The sequence below is a fragment of the Lepidochelys kempii genome, chromosome 20 (assembly GCF_965140285.1).
Source record: "Lepidochelys kempii isolate rLepKem1 chromosome 20, rLepKem1.hap1, whole genome shotgun sequence".
NCBI lineage: Eukaryota > Metazoa > Chordata > Testudines > Cheloniidae > Lepidochelys > Lepidochelys kempii.
In genome coordinates, this window is record NC_136399.1 from 23,128,651 (window position 1) to 23,151,752 (window position 23,102).

The 23,102-nt window shown below is 43.8% G+C and overlaps 1 protein-coding gene across 2 annotated transcripts; it reads left to right on the plus strand.

The window, feature by feature from the left end:
• The first annotated feature begins 346 nt into the window (after positions 1–346).
• Positions 347–22,814, plus strand: LOC140901112 (C-type lectin domain family 17, member A). 2 transcript variants are annotated; one of them, XM_073319372.1, is made up of 10 exons: positions 347–524; positions 6,190–6,240; positions 9,236–9,373; positions 9,583–9,633; positions 10,423–10,548; positions 12,110–12,172; positions 13,247–13,336; positions 13,780–13,949; positions 14,740–14,849; positions 21,346–22,814. In XM_073319372.1, the coding sequence occupies exons 1-10, from the start codon at positions 449–451 to the stop codon at positions 21,479–21,481; spliced, it is 1,011 nt and encodes a 336-aa protein (XP_073175473.1). In that variant the 5' UTR covers positions 347–448; the 3' UTR covers positions 21,482–22,814. The 2 variants fall into 2 exon arrangements, with proteins under 2 accessions (XP_073175473.1, XP_073175474.1); XM_073319373.1 differs by lacking the exon at positions 6,190–6,240.
• The last annotated feature ends 288 nt before the right edge of the window (positions 22,815–23,102 follow it).

Here is a 23,102-nt window from a genome sequence, read left to right on the forward strand (position 1 = left end):
TCTAGATGAGCTGATGTACCCCTTGGAAGACCTGTGCATATCACCAGGGATATGCATACCCCGACTGAGAACCACTGCTCTTCAAAGTGTGGGCAGTAGACCCATGCAGTTCACAGACCAGGTGGCCACCTCACCACCACTCAACCAGCCATCCCACAACTATGCACCCCGCGGAGGGGTTGTGGCATAGCTACCCTCCATGGCATGCAGCATGGTCTCCCCGCTTTCCTGGCTTCTGTGCATAACTGCTGCATTTCAGGCTATTTGCATAATCTTATTCATCCCACCCCAGCAGAGAGAGGAACTGAAAGTAAGGAAATAATACAACTGCTCTGAGCGAGGCACTGAGAGCAAGGGAGTGCCTCAAGCAGAACAGGGTCTGGGGTTGGGGTGGGGTCTGTTGCTTCAGCAGCAGCCCACCTAAGCCCATGGTCCCCAGCAATAAGGAATGGCCCAGCAGGAGCTCTATGGGAACTGGCTGTGTCCTCCACCGTCACCAGGGAAGAGACTGGTGAGACAAACAGGTAAAGACAAAGTGGTTGGAAACAGGGCACCATCTGTATCCAGACTTAGAAGGGGCCGATGCGTGTTGTGTTGGGATTGTGTGAAGTGTGCAGCCATGTGCATTGTGGGGTATGTGCAAGGAACACGTACCTACATAGAATCATAGAATATCAGGGTTGGAAGGGACCTCTGGAGGCCATCTAGTTCAACCCCCAGCCCAGAGCAGGACCAATCCCAACTAAATCATCCCAGAAGTATGTGCTTTGTGTGTGTGTGTGTGTGTGTGTGTGCAGGGCTGTATGAGTACACGCGTGCTGTTGTGTGAGCGAGCTGTGTCTCTGTGTGTGTACATGGGTGTGTAGCACATCCATCTTTCCGTGTGCAGGGTTGGGTGTTGTGTGTGTGTAGGCAGAGGTGTGTGCCATTTGTATGGGAGGGGGATTGTATGTGTGTACGTATGTGCAGATGCACATGCTGTATAGTGTGTGGTCATTTTGTGTGTGTAGCAAAAAAGAATGCAGATGTGTGTGCTCTTCGTGGTGTATGTCTGTTCAGAAGGGAGTGGGGTGAGATGGAATAAGGTCAGTCAATCATAAACACAATACATCTCCCACTCAAATCTAGGGGTAGCTGGGGAACCGCACTGCGGTTCTCACTTGTATCAGTTTAGATCTTTGTGGAAGAAAATTACTTGGAAAATAACTGAGGAACCATAACTGACTGTGGGCTGAATTCTGCTCCCACTCAAATGCAGGCAATGGGCTGATGGTGTTAGGAGGCCTAGTTCCTCTGGAGCTGTAGAATTGCAACTGCTTGCACCCGGGTGGAACTTAGGGGGGCTGGATGTGGCTAGATCCCAAGCTGGTATGAATTGTCATCACTCCATTGACTTCAGCACAATGACGCTGATTTACACCAACTGGGGATCTGGACCTTTGTCACTAAGGGCATGTCTACATCAGGGGATATCTTAATTTGAGGTTTACAAGCGTTTGGGAAGAATGCAAAACATCAACCATTGCAAAGTTAACTTCTTCCAGTGAACTGGCAAGTAATTAACTTCAGGTCATAAACTCTTGTGTAGACAAGACCTGACGGTAGAAATAATATTAAAATGTCACCATGGTCATATAAGTCATGTCCAAGACTCTAGGACAGATCTCAGAGGCCGTTCAAACCCATACAGATCCTGGCTGTGCTGTAAGATTGAACTGTGTTTTAACAGTTTCTGGGAAAAGCATAACTGTAACCCCTGACCAGGCTGGATTCGTAGCAGGGATGGGATGTAGGAGGCTCAAGGGAGAGCAAAATCTCCCCAACCACGTCAGGACATACGACCTCCATGCCCAAGGAAAAACGCTTCTGAAGAGAAAATTTGTTTCCCTTTTGGAATACGCCAAGTATCAGGTATTTTCTAGGGCTGTCAAGCGATTAAAAAATTAATCGCGATTAATCACCCAATTAAAAAAAATTAATCAAGATTAATTGCACAACTGATCGCACTGTAAAACAATGATAGAATACTATTTAAATATTTGTGGGTGTTTTCTATTTTCAAATATAATGATTTCAATTACAACAAAGAATACAAAGTATAGAGTGCTCACTTTTTTTCTTACAAATATTTGCACAGTAAAAAACAAAAGAAATAGTATTTTTCAATTCACCTCATACAAGTACTGTAGTGCATTCTCTTTATCATGAAAGTTGAACTTACACATGTAGAATTATGTACAAAGAATACCTGCATTCAAAAATAAAACAATGTAAAACTTTAAAGCCTACAAGTCCACTCAGTCCTACGTCAGCCAATCGCTCAGACAAACAAGTTGGGTTATAATTTGCAGGAGATAATGCTACCCGCTTTTGTTTACAATGTCACACAAAAGTGAAAACAGGTATTCTCATGGCACTGTTGTAGCTGGCGTTGCAAGATCTTTACATGCCAGATGTGCTAAAGATTCATATATGTCCCTTCATCTTCAACCACCATTCCATAGGACATGCATCCATGCTGATGGTGGGTTCTGCTCAATAACGATCCAAAGCAGAGCGGACAGATGCATGTTTGTTTTCATCATCTGACACAGATGCCACTAGTAGAAGGTCAAGAATTATTCAAAAACCAGTCAGAGAACACTTCAATCTCTCTGGTCACTCGATTACAGACCTAAATGTCGCAATATTACTACAAAAAGACTTCAAAAACAGACTCCAATGAGAGACTGCTGAATTGGAATTAATTTGCAAACTGGACACCATTAAATTAGACTTGAATAAAGACTGGGAGTGGATGTGTCATTACGCAAAGTAAAACTATTTCCCCATGTTTATTTTTCCCCCCTACTGTTCCTCACACGTTCTTGTCAACTGCTGGAAATGGCCCATCTTGATTATCACTACAAAAGGTTTGTTTTTTCTCTCCTGCTGGTAATAGCTCACCTTAACTGATCACTCTCATTATAGTGTGTATGGTAACACCCATTGTTTCATGTTCTCTGTGTATATAAAATCGTCCTACTGTATTTTCCACTGCATGCATCTGATGAAGTGGGCTGTAGCCCATGAAAGCTTATGCTCAAATAAATTTGTTAGTCTCTAAGGTGCCACAAGTCCTCCTGTTCTTTTTGCAGATACAGACAAAGACAGTCGCTACTCTGAAACCAGTAGAAGGTTGATTTTCTTTTTTGGTGGTTCGAGTTCTGTAGGTTCCACATCTGAGTGTTGCTCTTTGAAGACTTCTGAAAGCATGCTCCACATCTCGTCTCTCTCAGATTCTGGACAGCACTTCAGATTCTTAAACCTTGGGTCGAGTGCTGTAGCTATTTTTAGAAATCTCACACTTCGTTCTGTTTTGTCAAATCTGCTGTGAAAGTGTGAAAATGAACATGTACTGGGTCATCATCCGAGACTGCTATAACATGACTATATGGCAGAATGTGGGTAAAACAGAACAGGAGACATACAATTGTCCTCCAAGGAGTTCAGTCGCAAATCTAATTAACGCATTATTTTTTTAATGAGCATCATCAGCATGGAAGCATGTCTTCTGGAATGGTGGCCGAAGCATCAAGGGACATACGAATGTTTAGCATATCTGGCACGTAAATACCTTGCAATGCCGGCTACAAAAGTGCCATGCGAACATGTGTTCTCATTTTCAGGTGACATTGTAAATAACAAGCAGGCAGAAGTATCTCCCATTAATGTAAACAAACTTGTTTGTCTTAACGATTGGCTGAACAAGGAATAGGACTGAGTGGACTTGTAGGCGCTAAAGTTTTACATTGTTTTGTTTTTGAGTGCAGTTTACATTTGTAAGTTACACTTTCACAATAAAGAGATCACACTACAGCACTTGTATGAGGTGAACTGAAAGACAGTATTTCTTTTGTTTATCATTTTACAGTGCAAATATTTGTAATAAAAATAATAATATAAAGTGAGAACTGTATACTTTGTATTCTGTGTTGTAATAGAAATCAGTATATTTGAAAATGTAGAAAAACATCCAAAATATTTAATAAATTTCAATTGGTATTCTATTGTTTAACAGTGCGATTAATCGTGATTAATTTTTTTGAGTTAATCGCATGAGTTAACTGTGATTCATTGACAGCCCTAGTATTTTCAGAGGGCAGTTATCATTGGAAACCTTCCTGCTACAAACCTTCAGTCCACCAACCTCCACGGGAGATGGCACTAGCTGAATTCTGTGCTTTGCTACCATTGGATAATTAGGGCCAGATCCCCAGCTCATGTTATTTTAGAGTTGTCTGCCCTAGAAATGTTTGTTGCTTTAACTATATACTGGTATTGCTAAAGTGGAAAACCCCAGGTAGCATGAATGCAGTTATACCAGCGTAAAAGTTTTTATCCTGGCATAGCTTCTTCTGATACAGGAAGAAGAATAAGCTATATTGGTATAAGGCACCTTTCAACCAGTATAAATGCATCTACACTGAGGCTTATACCAGAATTTGGTTAAAAAAATCGTGCCCTTAATTGACAGTTGTACTGGTGACAGGTTTCAGAGTGGTAGCCGTGTCAGTCTGTATCAGCAAAAACAACAAGGAGTCCTTGTGGCACCTTAGAGACTAACAAATTTATTTGGGCATAAGCTTTCATGGGCTAAAACCCACTTCATCAGATGCACGGAGTGGAAAATACAGTAGCAGGTATATATACACATAGTACATGAAAAGATGGGAGTTGCCTTACCAAGTGGGGGGTCAGTGCTAATGAGACAATTCAATTAACAGTAGAATACCAAGGGAGGAAAAATCACTTTTGTAGTATAATGAGGGTGGCCCATTTCAAACAGTTGACAAGAAGGTGTGAGTAACAGTAGGGGGAAATTAGTATGGGGAAATTAGTCTTTATTCAGGCCTAATTTGATGATGTCCAGTTTGCAAATTAATTCCAGTTCTGCAGTTTCTCACTGGAGTCTGTTTTTGAAGTTTTTTTTGTTGAAGAATTGCCACTTTTAAGTCTGTTATTGAGTGACCAGGGAGATTGAAGTGTTCTCTGACTGGTTTTTGAATGTTATAATTCCTGATGCCAGATTTGTGTCCATTTATTCTTTTGCATAGAGACTGTCTGGTTTGGCCAATGTACATGGCAGAGGGGCATTGCTGGCACATGATGGCATATATCACATTGGTAGATATGCAGGTGAACGAGCCCCTGATAGTGTGGCTGATGTGGTTAGGTCCTATGATGGTCCTATCCCTTGAAGAGATATGCGGACAGAGTTGGCACTGGGGTTTGTTGCAGGGTTTGGTTCCTGGGTTAGTGTTTTTGTTGTGTGGTGCGTAGTTGCTGGTGAGTATTTGCTTCAGGTTGGGGGGCTGTCTGTAGGCAAGGACTGGGCTGTCTCCCAAGATCTGTGAGAGCGATGGGTCGTCCTTCAGGGTAGGTTGTAGATCCTTGATGATGCGTTGGAGAGGTTTTAGTGTGGGGAAGTAGGTGACGGCTAGTGGTGTTCTGTTACTTTCTTTGTTGGGCCTGTCTTGCAGTAGGCGACTTCTGGGTACCCTTCTGGCTCTGTCAATCTGTTTCTTCATTTCACCAGGTGGGTACTGTAGTTGTAAGAATGTTTGATAGACTTCTTGTACTGGTATAACTCTTCTAGTGTAGACCAGCCCTTGGTGTTGCTCTCTTGGAGTCAATGAGCCAAACCGCAGCTGAAGAAAATCCACTGTAGCTCCACTGAAGTAAATGCGGATTTACACCTGCTGAGAATCTGGCCCATAATTTGTAACAGACTTTTTCTTTGATGAGTTTCACCTCTTTCTCCCCCCCGTTGGTGAACAGTTTCAATTTCTGTCCTAATTATGTGGTATCCGAAATGGTTTGCTGAGCAACTCCTCAGCTTCTAAGACCATTTGCCATATTTTGAAATCCAAGGACACATGGCATCACTTCCTTTCCCTGACTGGATAACTGTACCTCCATGGATCAGGTTTCTAGTAGCAAAGGTTCACGCTTACAGGTTCAAAGATCTCTTACCAATGCTGCTTTAGTTTGATGTTGCCAAAGAGCAGCTGCAGTGAAGATGATTTGGTTTCACCAGTTTGAGGGCTGCCTCGCAGACTGTGGGATCAGCATCAGATCCCACAGTGGTATCCTCTAGAGAATTCTCACTTTCTCCAAACACATACCCTTTTCCTTCCTTGTTTGCAGGGATTTACTTATTATCAGGGGGACCAGCACATGCAAGTCACGTCAGATCGGGTGAGTACATATTATTTCCTCCTGATGTTCCTTGGATCAGGATTTCTGCATCTGGGCCAGAGCAGAGTCCTGGGCCATAGCATGGTGCAAAGCGAACCTTGATGAGATGCCAGTGTAGAGATTCTACTCCCAGCTCTGCAGGTGATTTATATGCGACCTTGGACCTCTTTTCTCTTTGTGCCTTGGTTTCCTCATCTGTGAAACGGGTATAACAACTTCAAACCCACCTTCAAACAGGTGCTTTGAGATCTGTGCATAAAGGGACTGATTCTCCTGTCCCACACACCAGTTTTATTATTTGTATTATGATAGCACCTCAAAGCCCCACCTGCGATCAGGGCCCCATTGTGCTGGGTGTTACACAGTCACATCATCAGAGATAGTCCCTGCCCTGTAGAGTTGACAGTCTAAATTTACAAGACAGGCAAATGTGACAGGACAGTGGCAGGAAGTGATTTGCTCAAGGTCACATGGTGGGTCAGTAGCAGAGCAACAAACAGCACCAAGGACTCCCGAGTCTTAGACTAGTGTCCTATCCACTAGGCCACAGTGGCTTTTGGCTTTGCTCCATAAACCAAACCTACTGGACCAGCCAACGTCTCCTAACTTCAGCAGTTTCTACAGATTTTCACCATTAGAAGGGAGAAGAGAATGAGGCTCCAAAAGAAATGAGTAATATCATCATCATTCTTCCAGTAGTGAAGAGGGCAGTTGGTGAAATCTCACTGCAAGTGTTCTGTAATTCCAGAGCTACTAAGAGCTCCATGCCTGGGAGCTCCATCCTCCCTATGAATGCTCTCAGATACAAATGATTTGCTCTAATATAAATATATTAGCTCATTGGGCCAGATCCTCAGTTGATATAACTTGAAGCTATGCCCATTTATACTGTTTGAGGATTTGGTCCAGGAGAGCTGGCTGTATTTCAAGGAATCTCTGTTGAGGTTACAGGGACAAACCATCCCGATGTGTCGAAAGAATAGTAAATATGGCAGGCGACCAGCTTGGCTTAACGGTGAAATCCTAGCGGATCTTAAACATAAAAAAGAAGCTTACAAGAAGTGGAAGGTTGGACATATGACCAGGGAAGAGTATAAAAATATTGCTCGGGCATGTAGGAATGAAATCAGGAGGGCCAAATCGCACCTGGAGCTGCAGCTAGCGAGTGATGTCAAGAGTAACAAGAAGGGTTTCTTCAGGTATGTTGGCAACAAGAAGAAAGCCAAGGAAAGTGTGGGCCCCTTAATGAATGAGGGAGGCAACCTAGTGACAGAGGATGTGGAAAAAGCTAATGTACTCAATGCTTTTTTTGCCTCTGTCTTCACGAACAAGGTCAGCTCCCAGACTGCTGCGCTGGGCATCACAGCATGGGGAGGAGGTGACCAGCCCTCTGTGGAGAAAGAGGTGGTTAGGGACTATTTAGAAAAGCTGGACGTGCACAAGTCCATGGGGCCGGACGAGTTGCATCTGAGAGTGCTAAAGGAATTGGCGGCTGTGATTGCAGAGCCATTGGCCATTATCTTTGAAAACTCACGGCGAATGGGGGAAGTCCCGGATGACTGGACAAAGGCTAATGTAGTGCCCATCTTTAAAAAAGGGAAGGAGGAGGATCCTGGGAACTACAGCCAGTCAGCCTCACCTCAGTCCCCGGAAAAATCATGGAGCAGGTCCTCAAAGAATCAATCCTGAAGTACTTACATGAGAGGAAAGTGATCAGGAACAGTCAGCATGGATTCACCAAGGGAAGGTCATGCCTGACTAATCTAATCGCCTTCTATGATGAGATTACTGGTTCTGTGGATGAAGGGGAAGCAGTGGATGTATTGTTTCTTGACTTTAGCAAAGCTTTTGACATGGTCTCCCACAGTATTCTTGTCAGCAAGTTAAAGAAGTGTGGGCTGGATGAATGCACTATAAGGTGGGTAGAAAGTTGGCTAGATTGTCAGGCTCAATGGCTCCATGTCTAAGTTGGCAGCCGGTGTCAAGTGGAGTGCCCCAGGGGTCGGTCCTGGGGCCGGTTTTGTTCAATATCTTCATAAATGATCTGGAGGATGGTGTGGATTGCACCCTCAGCAAATTTGCAGATGACACTAAACTGGGAGGAGTGGTAGATACGCTGGAGGGCAGGGATAGGATACAGAGGGACCTAGTCAAATTGGAGGATTGGGCCAAAAGAAATCTGATGAGGTTCACTAAGGATAAGTGCAGGGTCCTGCACTTAGGACGGAAGAACCCAATGCACAGCTACAGCCTGGGAACCGAATGGCTAGGCAGCAGTTCTGCGGAAAAGGACCTAGGGGTGACAGTGGACGAGAAGTTGGATATGAGTCAGCAGTGTGCCCTTGTTGCCAAGAAGGCCAATGGCATTTTGGGATGTATAAGTAGGGGCATAGCGAGCAGATCGAGGGACGTGATCGTTCCCCTCTATTCGACATTAGTGAGGCCTCATCTGGAGTACTGTGTCCAGTTTTGGGCCCCACACTACAAGAAGGATGTGAATAAACTGGAGAGAGTCCAGCAAAGGGCAACAAAAATGATTAGGGGTCTGGAACACATGACTTATGAGGAGAGGCTGAGGGAACTGGGATTGTTTAGTCTGCAGAAGAGAAGAATGAGGGGGGATTTGATAGCTGCTTTCAACTACCTGAGAGGTGGTTCCAGAGAGGATGGTTCTAGACTATTCTCAGTGGTAGAAGAGGACAGGACAAGGAGTAATGGTCTCAAGTTGCAGTGGGGGGGTTTAGGTTGGATATTAGGAAAAACTTTTTCACTAGGAGGATCGTGAAACACTGGAATGCGTTACCTAGGGAGGTGGTAGAATCTCCTTCCTTAGAAGTTTTTAAGGTCAGGCTTGACAAAGCCCTGGCTGGGATGATTTAATTGGGGATTGGTCCTGCTTTGAGCAGGGGGTTGGACTAGATGACCTCCTGAGGTCCCTTCCAACCCTGATATTCTACGATTACTGCACTGGGATTAAGTCTTCTCATCTATTTAGGCTCACCTGATAGCTTTTCCAATGAGGAGGATTATGACGATGTGTCCCTGTCCGAGATGGGACATCAGATGCAAAAGAGGCTACCAGCTTATAAAGACAATACAGATGTAGCAAGCCAGAGAAGCAAGGAAGGCACAGGTAGAACCTACTTCTTCTCCTCCTGTTCACTCCCTGGCCTGAACTGATCCCTGGTGACGTCAGTGGGGATTCACCAGAGATGAGTTGGGGCCCATGACTGCATGTGGAGTTACATTCCCAGCAGCAACGTGGCCTGGAGAAGCCTGCATATTTGATCATGGGTGAATTGACACTTCCTCCAATGCCTGCATTTTCCTTCCTGTTTGCAGGCTTTTACGTGCTAGCCGGGAAACCAGCATCTTCAAGTCTCCCAAGGACAGGTTAGTTGGAATTCCTGCAGTCTCCTGTCCCTTGGACTCTATTGTCTGTGTTGCGCTGGGTAATTGGATTCATATGGGCTACGGAGCAGCCGTCAGATGGGAATGGCTTTTGGTTGCTATAGACCTGGAACCAATCTATCTGTCTAAAGGTTTTATCCTGCCACCCATATCTGACTACCTTCCACATAAAGTTAATAGTATTAGCAGAGTCCCTAGTGGACTTCATGGAGTCTCTACCACTTCTCCCTTTTGGTTTGGATTAGGACTGATGCCCTAGAGATTAAAGTCCTCACATCCATTTTCCATGACACCCCACAGCCAACCCCCTGCCTGGAGCCAGATTGGAGCCAATGCTTTAGAGGTGAACAGTCCTGTATTCCCTTCCCCAACCTCTCAGTCTTCTGATCTAACCATGAGACTCCACTCACCTCTCAGAGCTGGGGAGAGAACCTGGGAATCCAGGTGCCCAGTCCTAACCACCAGGCACCCCTCTCCTCTCAGAGATGGGGAGAGAATGCAGGAGTCCTGAATTCTGGGCCCCACCCAGATGTGACCACTAGACCACACCGCTTCCCATTACTCATTTAAAAGAGAGAGCCATTGTCTTTGTTTTCAGTGCAAGCCAACATGATTCTGAAAAGTTTAAATAACCACAAAGTCTTCCTTTAACATCAAGAGCCTGGGTGAAACCCTGTCCTGGGGTAAACGATTCTGGGGTCCTTCCTGCTAGGAAATGCTGAAAATACAGGGAGGTACGGTCAGAGATCTAACTAGTGCTGCTCTCCACAGCTGACCCCATTCCTGGCTCCAATCAAGGAATAGGCTACAGACCGAAGTCCATTGTGACACTCTATGTCCTGATGGGGATTTGTTTTGCAATGTGGGCAGTTCTCCTCTCAATAGCAGTGGTGAAATGTAAGTCTCAGCACAAGTTAGTATGGACACCTACGTGGGGGGGTTGGGGGTGGGAGGGGCCTACTGATGTTATTCTCTTCTCTAAATTAATATATCTGTGCTAGGACAGGCATGCCACAGGGGCAGAAGTGGGGAGAGAGCATCACAGAAAAGCAACTAACAGAAAAAAATGCATGGCTATCAGCCCCCCCGGCCGCCCCCCACACACTGATTTCAGTTACACTGGGGCTAAAACACCCCCTACACACACCGATCTACTATGCTAGTTCCAAAGCGTGCCCACACACGCACGCACCCCCCCCGATTTCAGTGCCACTGAAATCAGAATACACACTAATCTCGGGAACACTGGTGCAACAGCACCATACGCTGTGTCTCGGATCTGTTACACTAGTGTAAATCCAGAGTAACTCCAGTAAAGTCACAATGCTGTAAGCGTCATTTTAGGCTGTCCTGAGCCCTGTCCTGACTTGGTATTACTTTCCACTCACCTTGCACTGGTGTAACGGACTGCACAAGGTTCAGGGCAACAGGAGATCAAGCTCTCCTTTATCTACTTCCACAACCCATACAAGCAACACGGCTTTACCGCTGGATGTTAAATGGGCTCATGCGATTATTGAACATGGAGGATGAGGGTGGGGAGAGTGCGACCAGCAACTCCAGACAAATCCCTGCTCCAGCGATTCACCCATCAAGTCCTCTCCAAGGGAGAGTTAGTGCTACATCTCTTTCTCCCCGCCACGTGGTCTTATAATGATTTATTTATTACTATTCTTACTTGTACTACAAGATGAAGGCCCCATTGTGCTCGGCACTGTACAGGAATGTAGAGAAAGGCGGTCCTTGCCCTGTCAGTCTAAATGGAGGAGGGTACATCTACACAGTAAAGAAAAGAACCCCAGAACCCATGGCAGCGGTCTCAGATCAGGATCAGTTGATTTGGGCTTGTGGGGCTAAAACTAGCATGCAGATGTTCGGGCTTGGGCTGGAGCTGGGCTCCAGGACCCTCCCCGCTTTCAGAGCCCAGGGTCCCAGCCCGAGCCTGAACGTCTACGCTGCTAGTTTTAGTCCTGCAGCGTGAGGCCCGTGAGCCTAGCCAGTTGGCCTGGACTCTGAGACTGGCTACCACCGGCCTTTTTTTCACCCCCTGTATAGACATACCCAAAGGGTGGGAGGGACTCCTATCAGTGCAGTCGAGTCCCATACCAGCAATCCCACCCTTAGGGATCAGATACTGCTCTTGGTTACAGTGGTGTAAATCTGGAGTAACTCCACTGGGTCAGATTTTCAGCTGTGTGAATCAACATCGCCCCACTGACTTCAAGGCATAAGCCAACCTCTCATTATTGGGTCATGGGAGGAAACATCCCTTGGAGTCAGGTTACCACCAGTGCACCTTCCCCTGAAGCAGCGGGTGGAGGCCGCTGTTGGAGACAGGATACTTGACGAGATGAGATTCCTGATATGATCCAGTGTGGTCATTTCTAACTAGCTGAGGGGCTGGCCTCTTTATTTTAGCATGAATGGAAAAAGCCATATTCTTTTGTTTCCTTTTTAGACTTGGAGGTGTCAGAGGAGTTAAAAGTTTTAAACTATAACCACTCGGAGAGGCTAATGAACGGTAGGTTCTTGGACTCTAGCCAACGTGATGTAGGTACTTCTGGTTAACAGTGGAACTTGCTGGATTTGAATTAGGGGTGGGTGGATCAATTTGGCAAAGCTAATCCTTTCAGGAATCCTGGGCCCATCTCTAGCACCACTGAAGCATCACAAAGCTTTTTGTAAGTAATGAAAAAAGCTAAACAAACCACTCCCTAAATCTGATTCTCCTTTCATTTATATCAAGAAAAGAACCATTGACTTTGATAGAGTTACTTCTGATTTACACCAGAATTACACCTTTAGCCCTGATTCAGCTCTCACATCAGTTTATATTAGTGTAGCACCAATGGAATTACTGCAGATGCCCACTGGTTTAAGTGCGATCAAGATCAGACCCACTGAGCTTAATGGAGTTACTCCTGATTTACACTGGATAGTATGAGAGGAGAATCAGATGGACAAACAAGCTGCAAGAGGCAAAGGATTTGGTTAAGGTCACACAAAAGAGACTGGACACTTAGAAGAGCCTTAGCTGATGTAAATCAATAAATGCCAATTGACATCAATTGAGGCTTATTGTTATCGTTTATCTGTATTGTGGTACCACATAGTGGCCCCATCCCTACCATGCCAGGCGCTGTGCAAACATATAAAAAAGTCATGGTCCCTGATCCAAAGAGCTTACACTCAAAGACAAGAAATATCAGGTGAAAACAACAAATAAATCGTAGGAGCACACAGTCACAATGAAGGAATTAAGGATCTGGCCCATCATGAGGAAGGCTGCCTCTCATAAGAGCTTAAGCTTAGTTTTTCAGCTCCAAATGGAGCTGAACTGAATTTCAATTATTACTTGCATTACACCAAAGTCAGGGCTCCATTGTGCTAGGCACTTTACAGGCACATGAAGAAAAACAGCCCTTGCCTACACAGTCTAAATAGGCAAGACAGACACAGGGTGAGAGGGAAAAGAGACTTGCCCAAACTTGCAGACAGAGGTGGGAATAGAACCGAGCTCCTTAGCACAGCACCTCATCTGCTAGACCATGCTGCCTACTTCCCATTGCTTCATATGATGCTTTGCACTTTTCAGTGGTGCAGGACCTGGCTGATGGACGAATAGAGCGAAAGAGAATCCAGAGCGACATGAACAAAAGCTTTAAGGAATTGTGGGATTTGGCAGGTGAGAGAACATCGGGCATATTTTCATCGCTGTTATTTTCTCATGGTCTGTTCATGGTACCATGAAAACTATGGTTGACTGTTATCAATTTTACCCCAAGAAGCATCAGAAGGGGCTGGTGAATGAAAGTCAGTTTCTGCTCTTGGTTACCCAGTATAAATCCAGAGTAACTCAACAGAAGAATATTGAGTCACTTTGAGTTTATGGCAGTATGAATAAGAGCAAGATTTGGCGAAAGGAGGATTCTAAGGTAGGCAGAATCCAAATAAAAAAGGATTTACAGGTCAAAATGGCTCATGGAAACAAATTAGACGACTGAAATTTCTGGAAAACATGTGACATGCTCCCAGTGAGCCACCTCACTAAATAAGCAAAAAACTGCTTTCTGCATGAGCCAGAGTTTCCAACAGTAAAGGAAGGCTGTCCTGAATTCTCCCTTACAGCATCCCTCTGCAGTGTTCTCCCAGAGTCTATAAAATGTGCAGCCGGCTGGAAGAAGTTTGGGAAAGCATGCTATTACTTTTCAAATACGACGACAGACTGGATGGGTGCGAAGCAGTTCTGTACTGATCAAAACTCTTACCTGGTTATCGTTAACAATGACAATGAACAGGTAAGCTATCCCCTCTGTTTGCTATAGTACGCCATTCAGAATGGAAAGAGTGAGGCATAAGGATCAGATCCTGCTCTCAGCTCCATCCATGTCAATCCAGAGTAACTCCAGTAAATTCAGGGGGGTTTCACAAGTTTACACTGCCTCATCTTCCTCTCTGACTGATGTAACTCGACTGGCTGCAATTAAGTTACGCTGATGGGAGAAGAGAATCAAGCTTGGGGTATCAGAGTAGCAGTCTGTATTTGCAAAAAGAAAAGGAGTGCTTGTGGCACCTTAGAGACGAACCAATTTATTTGAGCATGAGCTTTCGTGAGCTACAGCTCACTTCATCGGATGCGTTTGATTTGAGATTTGACCAGACCCTGAGATTTGAAAATCAGCATAGCTCTACTGAAGGCACTGGAGCTCCGCCAATTTAAATCAGCAGAGGATCTGGCCCTTTTGACTTCAGTAGAACTACACCAGCTGAGGATGTGGCCCTGAAAGCCCATATGTGCTTCTTTTAGAGCACTGGGGAGGAGGCTATAGTGGGAGGACGTTTGTCAGAGCGGTGCACCCTGCCCCACTGGGAACCCCCAAACTCATCTCCCCTAAGGCAGTGAAAAAACATTCAGAAGGCCGTGACTTTTGATCGCTAGACAGCTGGCTGACATACAAGGGAAAGGCTGTTGAGATACTATGCCGATGGGTGCATTAGAATTGTACAGACTGACCGCTCCATTTCACCTTGCCAGTCCCCAGAGCCATCATGCTGGCCTTCGTCATATTAAATTCTTTTCCGTTCTAGGCTTTTTTGAAAGACTGTAATAAACAGAAAAGGACATACTGGCTGGGACTGAGTGATGCAGTGGAGGAAGGGACGTGGCAGTGGGTAGACAATAGCCCGTATTCTGTCAGGTAAGCCCCTTCTCATGCAAATTCCTTAATCAGAAAATTAGTCCCAATACTCAGGAGTTTTGAAGCCATGGCTATGTCTGTTTTGTCTCTTATCTCATGAAAGGGGACTGAGCAGGATAGGCTCAGAACAGGCACTGAGCACGGGAAGCAGGGATGCAGAACTGGGGCTGGAATCTTAGCATGGGAGAACTCTTTCACACGAAGTTAGTGCCAATAAAAAGTACCCTGGAGACTGCAGTCCTTTGTTTATCTGCAGAGAAGGTACAGCTGAGCAAGCCCCACTTCTGCGCTGGCTCTTCCTTGCCAATACGCCTCACCTCCGCCCTGGAGCGACTCCTCTGGTGTGAGAGGGGAGTTCAGTCTCCATGGCCTATTCCATCCTTGGCCTCTCTGATCTGATGGCCAACATATTTTTGCTAATTAGGGAGTGAGTTTCTCACAACGTCCTTCCTGTCCCAATGTTGGCGCACAGGGCGGAAACCAGTCTCTTCCACACTTATGGTGTTGAGATAGCCTATTCTGCCCTCCTTGCTAAGGGTTCTTCTTAAGGTTTTTCTTGAGTGCCCTAGATTCCTCACACCAGTTGGTTTCTACCTGGCAGCTTCATGTGGGAATCTGTGTGTTTTCATTCTGAGTGCAAGCCCCGCATATGTCCAGCACTTCCTTCTGATTCTGATGGAAATGAGTTGTGGGTTGTTGATTTCTCAGATATCTTCATTGGTGATGACATTTTTTTCAATCAACTCCCAGAATATTTCATAGACACTAAATTTCCAAAGTTGCCTAGTTTTCTGTCTAAGATTTTAGTAAATCTCCAGGTCTCGCAGCAGTATGTTAGCACCGAGATTATATTTCAATTGAAAATTCTCAGGTTTTGTTCTAGTACTGTATCTCTTTGATTTCTAGATGTTGCTGAATTTAGAAAGTGCTGTGGGTGGCTTTACTATCCTTGATGTCACTTCCTTCTTGAGGCCTTCATTGGCTAACTTTCTTGACATTTTTGCATTCTGCTGTGATGTTACTGCTTGATATCTGGGTTTCAAGGATGTTTGTTTCAGCGTAATTAATTCTGAGCCCCCCTTGGCGTGCTATTTTTGCCAAGTTCTCTGTCTTTGTTTTTAACTTTCTGGGGGTGTTTCTCAGTAACACAATATAATCAGCAAAGTCTAGGTCTTCTAAGCTTTTTGGCATCTACCCTTGCTATATCAGTGTTTGTGTTGCTAATACACTTCTTTCTTAATTATACAGTCTATTGCAATGCCAAACAATGGTGGAGATAAAATTCAACTCTATTTCATGCGGTCCACTCTGAACCAGTCCGTGTTCTGGTTGTTCACCCTTACAGAGCACTTTGCATCTTTATACATGGCTTTGATGTTGCCGATGACTTTAACTGGGATTTTGTAGGATTGAAGAATATTCCACAATGTATGTCTGTGCAGGCAGGCAAATGCCTTTTGAAAAAAAAATAAAAAAAAAATCAATAAATCTGATAAAGAGTGGAGTTTGCTATAATGGTTCTTAGTGTGAATATCTGATCTACATAGGATCTTTTGGGCCTGAATCCAACTGGTTCTTCTCTAAGCTTTGCATCCACTGTCTCTTTCATTCTGTGTAGTATCACACTGCAGAAGGCTTTCCCTACAACAGAGTAATGTAACTCCCCTCCAGCTGTTACGGTCAGGAAGATCACTCTTTTGGGGTATTTTGACAGGGATTCCATGATTCCACTGGTCAGGAGGAAACCCGCTTTCCCGCAAATATCATTGAACATCTCTGTCAATTTTGATAGGATAGTAGGATCAAATACTTTCATCATTTCTGCTATAATTTGGTCATCTCCCACCACTGTTACTTTTCAGATTTTTGACTGCAGCCTGTACTTCTGACATCTTTACTGGACTCTTGTTAATGTGAAGTTGATCAGCTTCCCACGTTCCATCAAATATGATGCTGAAATGGGACTGGGTCTATTGACGACTTCTTTGAAATGCTCTGCTCATCTGTTTTATCGGTTCTACTTCAGCTGTAAGCCTTTGTCTGTCTTTGCTTTTCATTGGCCCATGTCCAGTTTTGAAATTTTCACATGGGTTTTTAGTCACTTGGTAAACAGCTATGTGGTTTCCTAACATAGCAGCAACATCAACAGCAACTTCAGCTGCTAGGTTTTCAACATATCTTTCCTTGTGTTGCTTCACACCGCTTTTCCTGCTTTCTTATACTCCTCTTTTGGCTTTTGCCTGGTCTTAGCATTCAGGAGTTTTCCTTTCAGTTCTTTCCTTGATGAGATACCACTGTCTCTTGGCTTATACAATTCTTGCTCTATGTTGATAACCAACTCTGACTGCTGCCGCTTGAATCATATGGTTTCTGATCACTGCCCATTTTTCTTCAGGCCCAGTCTCTATCTCACCTCTCTCGGCCTCTGCCAGTGCCTGAAGCCCGTTTCTTAGTTCAAGCTGGGATTTCTCACACTACGCTTTTGCTTTCAGTTTTATAATGGTGATTTTCCTTTCCCGCTTTCTGCTTAGCATTGATGGTTCTCAATTTTAATTTCAGTTTAGCAATGCAAAGATTGTGGTCACCGCTAACATCTGCTGCTCGATATGTCCTTACATCTTGGATGGATTACTTGGATCTTGAGCTAGTGTGGATGTGCTCAGTCTGACTTTTCATTTTGCCATCTGATGAAATCCAGGTTTCTGTGTGTATTCCTTTGTTAGGGAACAGGTACTTGCAAGAACCAGGTAGGTAACCAAGCACAATTCAGTAGTCTCTCACCATTTTGGTTGATGGTTCCCAACCCATGTTTCCCCATTGCTCTTTCCATTCCTTAGTTGTCACATCCTATTTTAACGTTAAAGTTGCCCATCGCACGGAGTAAGCCACGTATAGGTATTCAGTCAACCACACTTTGGAGACAATTGTAGAATTCATCTTTATCCTCAGCACTATGTTCCTTTGTTGGCGCTGTATGATGGACATTTTTAGGAATCTGGTTTGGTATCTGGCGCATATGATGCTTTGATTAATCAGTTCCCAGCCAGTGAGTAATTTTTCAGCAGAATCTGTCAGAATGAGAGCTATTCCCCCAAGTGTTTGTTGTCACTACAACCTGAGTAAATGAGATGTTTCCTCTCTTGCTTGAAACGCTTCTTATCCGCCTCTATCAACCGGCTCTCACTGATGCTCAAGATTTCGAGTCTGTCATTGTCCCTCTCTCTCATGACCTGCAAGATCTTTGATGTTTGAAACATTGTTCTCACATTCCAATAAACAATTCTGAAAGCCAGCATCAAACTTGTGGGGGTCCTGGCATCCACCAGGAGCCTTCTTGCAGCATGAAGGGTCAGCAGTGTTCGTTTTTACTGAAATGCTGTCAAGTGATTAAAAAAAATTAATCATGCGATTAATCAGACTGCTAAACAATAATAGAATACCATTTATTTAAATATTTTTGGATGTCGTCTACATTTTCAAATATATTGGTTTCAATTAGAACCCAGAATACAAAGTATACAGTGCTCATTTTGTATTTATTTTTGATTACAACCTAATACAAGTACTGTAGTGCAATTTCTTTATAATGAGTTGAACTTACAAATGTAGAATTATGTACAAAAAATAACTGCATTCAAAAATAAAACAATGTAAAACTTTAGAACCTACAAGTCTCACTTTCAGGTGACATTGTAAATAAGCAGTAGTCAGCAGTATCTCTCGTAAATGTAAACAAACTTGTTTGTCTTAGCAATTGGTTGAACAAGAAGTAGGACTGAGTGGACTTGTAGGCTCTAAAGTTTTACATTGTTTTGTTTTTGAGTGCAGTTATATAACAAAAAATCTACATTTGTAAGTTACACTTTCACGATAAAGAGATTGCACAGCAGTACTTGAATAAGGTGAATTGAAAAATAGCATTTCTTTTGTTTATCATTTTTACAGTGCAAATATTTGTAATAAAATAATAATATAAAGTGAGCACTGTACTCTTTGCATTCTGTGTTGTAATAGAAATCAATACATTTGAAAATGTAGAAAAACATTCAAAAATATTTAATACATTTCAGTTGGTATTCTATTGTTTAACAGTGCAAGTAATCGCGATTAATTTTTTTAATCACAGTGAATTTTTTGGATTAATCGTGTGAGTTAACTGCGCTTAATCGACAGCCCTACTAAGAACCCCAACACTCTATGTGACTAGATCCCCCTGGCGTGCTGTCTGTGACTATGGTCGGCCCACCGTGCACTCCTGACTCTCTCCCCTCATTGTTCCTGCTTGCCCCTTGCCCCTGCTTGCCGGGATCCAATAAAAAAAAAAAAAAAGAAGCAACAAGCTACAACAAGCTCCAAGCCAAACAAGCAACAAGCTCAAGCCAAAAACTAGCCAACAAGCAACTCACAAGCCAATTAAGCCAAAAATAAGCCCAATTTCTGTGGTTTTTTTCATGGGTTTGGCATGTCTGACTGGCAGCCCCAGCATGCAGGAAATGGGGTTCCATTATGGTGCTTTGTTGTTATTCTTCTCCATTGTTATATGGACTTGTCCCTCTGGTAAATGAATTGACACTAAGGGACAACTTGTGGCTTAGCATAAGTGGGTGCATCTCTGTGGATTTGCACCTGCTTTCACCAGACCAGACTTTAGTCCTAGGGATTCATTTCACATAGACCACCAAAGAGCCATCAGATGGTGACATCTCCTGGTTGTTTAGCCAACCTGTCTGGACTGACCCAGTACTTTAGAACTGGAACCCTCCAGTATTCAGAGCAATCCAATCTCCCCTGCCTTGGAATAACTCTGGCTGGAGAGTTGCCACTCTTGCCAGGGTTTGAGATGTTCTACAGAACCTTCCCCTCCTACAGCTCCTTCCCTGTATGTAGGGTGGCACCATGCCCTCCCAGAGCACCTCCTTGTGGTACAGCAAGGCCCTGCAGGCACACTTCCATCAGTTACCTCTACAGGGATTCAGAAATAAAATCACTCGCCTCCAGAATCTTTAAACAATATTCCCCTTCTCCTGGGGTCTAATTTATTTAGTGTATACACATAGGTCATCTGATTTTCAGCTGTAACAGGAAGAGACTGATAAAAACAGCACGATAGGAAAAGAAAAAAAAATCTGTGTTTATCCGATAAACACTGGAAAATATTACTTGTATCTAAGGGCTTGTCTGCACAGAGCAGTAATTCGGATTATGGGCATTGGGATGGGTAATTTTTAAAGCATACTAATGTGTTGTGCGTTAATTGGTCTGTGTAGACCCTGCTGGTGTGGACTAAAGGTTCTCAAGTGTGCTTTAACATAGTGCTGATGGAAACAATACTACGTTAAAGTGTGCCTAGGGAATATTACAAAGAGATGATTTACAGTATATACTGTGACAGACCCAGACCACTGGGATACAGGAGTCTGGTAGAAGGCAAATATACTGGCCAGCGGATGAAGAGTTTTCTGTTCCCTGAAGGGCTGCACTAGAGCAATCAGGAACCTGCTAGAACCAGTTAAGATAGGCAAGCTAATTAAGACACCTGGAGCCCATTAAGAACATACTAGAATCCATCATGGCAGACAGACGAATCAGGACACCTGGTTTAAAAAGGACCTCCCATCAGTGAGGGGAGGGTGTGCAAGGAGTGCTACTGGAGGACTGAGGAGTACAAGCGTGATCAGGCTTCAGGAGGAAGCTGGTCCTGCTTGGTTAGGAGAGGGTGGAGCCTTGCCTCACCATCTCTACAAGACTTCAGGTCCTGGACTCTTAAAAGAATAGCACAAGTTTTCACCCGTCAGACTCTTCCCTGGGACAGATTCTCCTCTCGCCATAGCTGCCTTTGTCATTTTCCAAGAACCTGGGGTACTAAACCTTAAAGGGACCACACTACAGGATAGGGGTGGGATGACCCCTAGGCCCTACTACCCCGACACTGCAGGGCAACCATTGACCCATTGATCTGACTGGCATTGATTGCCCTCTTGCTAACACCAGTGCAAATCCAGAAAGCCAGATTCCCAGCTCATGTAAATTGGCATTGCTCCATTTACATGTCCACTTACATCAGATGAGGACCCGGGAATGTACTGATGACAGGACTTACTGGTGTAAGAGGATAATCAGGCCTGTAGCATTACCTTCTCAGGGTAAGCTTTTGGTCTCCATTACACTGGAGTAAATCTTTAATCTCTCCATTGACGTCCATTTGGCTTACTCTTACACCGTTACCAGAATATGGCCTGCTGGATTTAATCTTAAACTCGATGGAAGAATTTGTAGATATCTGTCTCTGCAGTGGCAGAGCTGTATTTAATAAAGGGGGCTGAGATCTACAAAATCCCTCCTTAGAGGCTACAGTTATTAGCACTGCCTTGAGAGGCGTGAACTTTTCCCATTTGTCTTAATGGGTTTTAACTCTGGAACCTGAAGGTGACCTTTTAAATGTCAGCACAGTTTAACTACATCAGCAGACTCTATGTGGCTTTGTTTTTCTTGGCAGCTTTTGGAACTTCGGGGAACCAGACATCAAGGGTGAGGAAGAAGACTGTGTCAGCATGAGGTCTACTGGGACATGGAGCGATTCCGAGTGCTCCCGGCCCAATTACTGGATTTGTGAAAAGACATGGATCTGCTGACCCACTTTTCAAACACGCTCTTGTTATGGGATTGAGCACAAGTCCCACTGCTCCTTCTGCACCTGCTCAGTGGCTGACAAGAACTCAGTCCGGCTCCCCAGTAGCTGAACTGAAGATGACATTTCTCCAGATTGTTAATAGTGCTCTCCTGCATGCTAGTTAGTGCTGTAGGTTCAGGGGTCCAACTGGTCCCCAGAAAAGTGGCAGTATTATCCCTCAGTCCTGTTCACTTCCTCGAGTTTTACCCATAAAACGCAGAGCAGTTGCACACTTCAGCTAAAATGATCAGCAGTTGAAATGTAACTGTGTTGACATGTAAATGGCCACCATTGAGCTTCAGAATCAACACCCACTTAAAACAAATGAGGAAAGTTCATGCCTCTCAGAGCTATGAGGCCCAATTCTTTACTTGCATCTGTTTTAAACTGAGGTAACAACAGGTTTCAATATAGTTACTTCTGCATCAGTAGTGTCTACTTAACTCTCAGAAATTATACCTTCTATAGACTAATTCTTATACTTCAGATCCACTCCTCAAAAATATGACTGTGTTGACAAGACCCATTAAGGGGATGCAGCCACTTCACTCATACTCTATATTTAGGCTTGGCAGAATTAGACTGTTTTTATATATACAGTTTTGACAGATAAATAATAAACGTTTATTTAAGTATTTTTTTAAAAAATAATCAATGTAAATTTTCACAGTTGTAGAAAATTATGGGCAGGTCAGACAATATTTATGACAGTACATGTAGACATTCAAAAACTTAAACCATTATCACAGTTAAAACCACAAATTGTCAATGTCATATGTCAGAATGGTTGGGTTCAGAATAGCAGCCGTGTTAGTCTGTATTCGTAAAAAGAACAGGAGGACTTGTGGCACCTTAGAAACTAACCAATTTATCTGAGCATAAGCTTTCGTGAGCTACAGCTCACTTCATCGGATGCATACAGTGGAAAGTACAGTGAGGAGATTTTATATACACACAGACCATGAAAAAATATACACTGTACGGAGAGTGATCACTTAAGATGAGCTATTACCAGCAGGAGAGTGGGGTGGGGGGAGAGAAAACCTTCTGAAGCGATAATCAAGGTGGGCCATTTCCAGCACATATCCAGGAGTTAACAAGAACGTCTGAGGAACAGTGGAAAGAGGAATAAAAAAGGGGAAATAGTTTCACTTAGTATAATGACTCAACCACTCCCAATCTCTATTCAAGCCTATGTCAGAATAGACAAAGCAGATATCCTTAAATCAAACTCTAATATATGCGCAAGCGGTATTTTCCTTACTTTATCTGTCCATAAATTCTGATTATTAGAAATGAACATTTTTTGTCGGTTTGTTTGCGTACTGTGAAATCGACATTTACCAACATTGAGTGATAAACATCTAATCCTTCCAATCTTACATATATTCCTCCTTCACTTTCTATCACTCCATGCAAATTGTATCTCTCCCTGCCTTAAGCCATGTCCTTTCATTCATTTGTGGAATAATAATTAGGTGATTCTGTAGCTACGGTCAAGTTGAGTATTGCCCTTTAAAACAGGGATTCTGCTTTATTGCTACATAGAAAGAATATAGCATATTTTCCTCAAACGTGCAGCA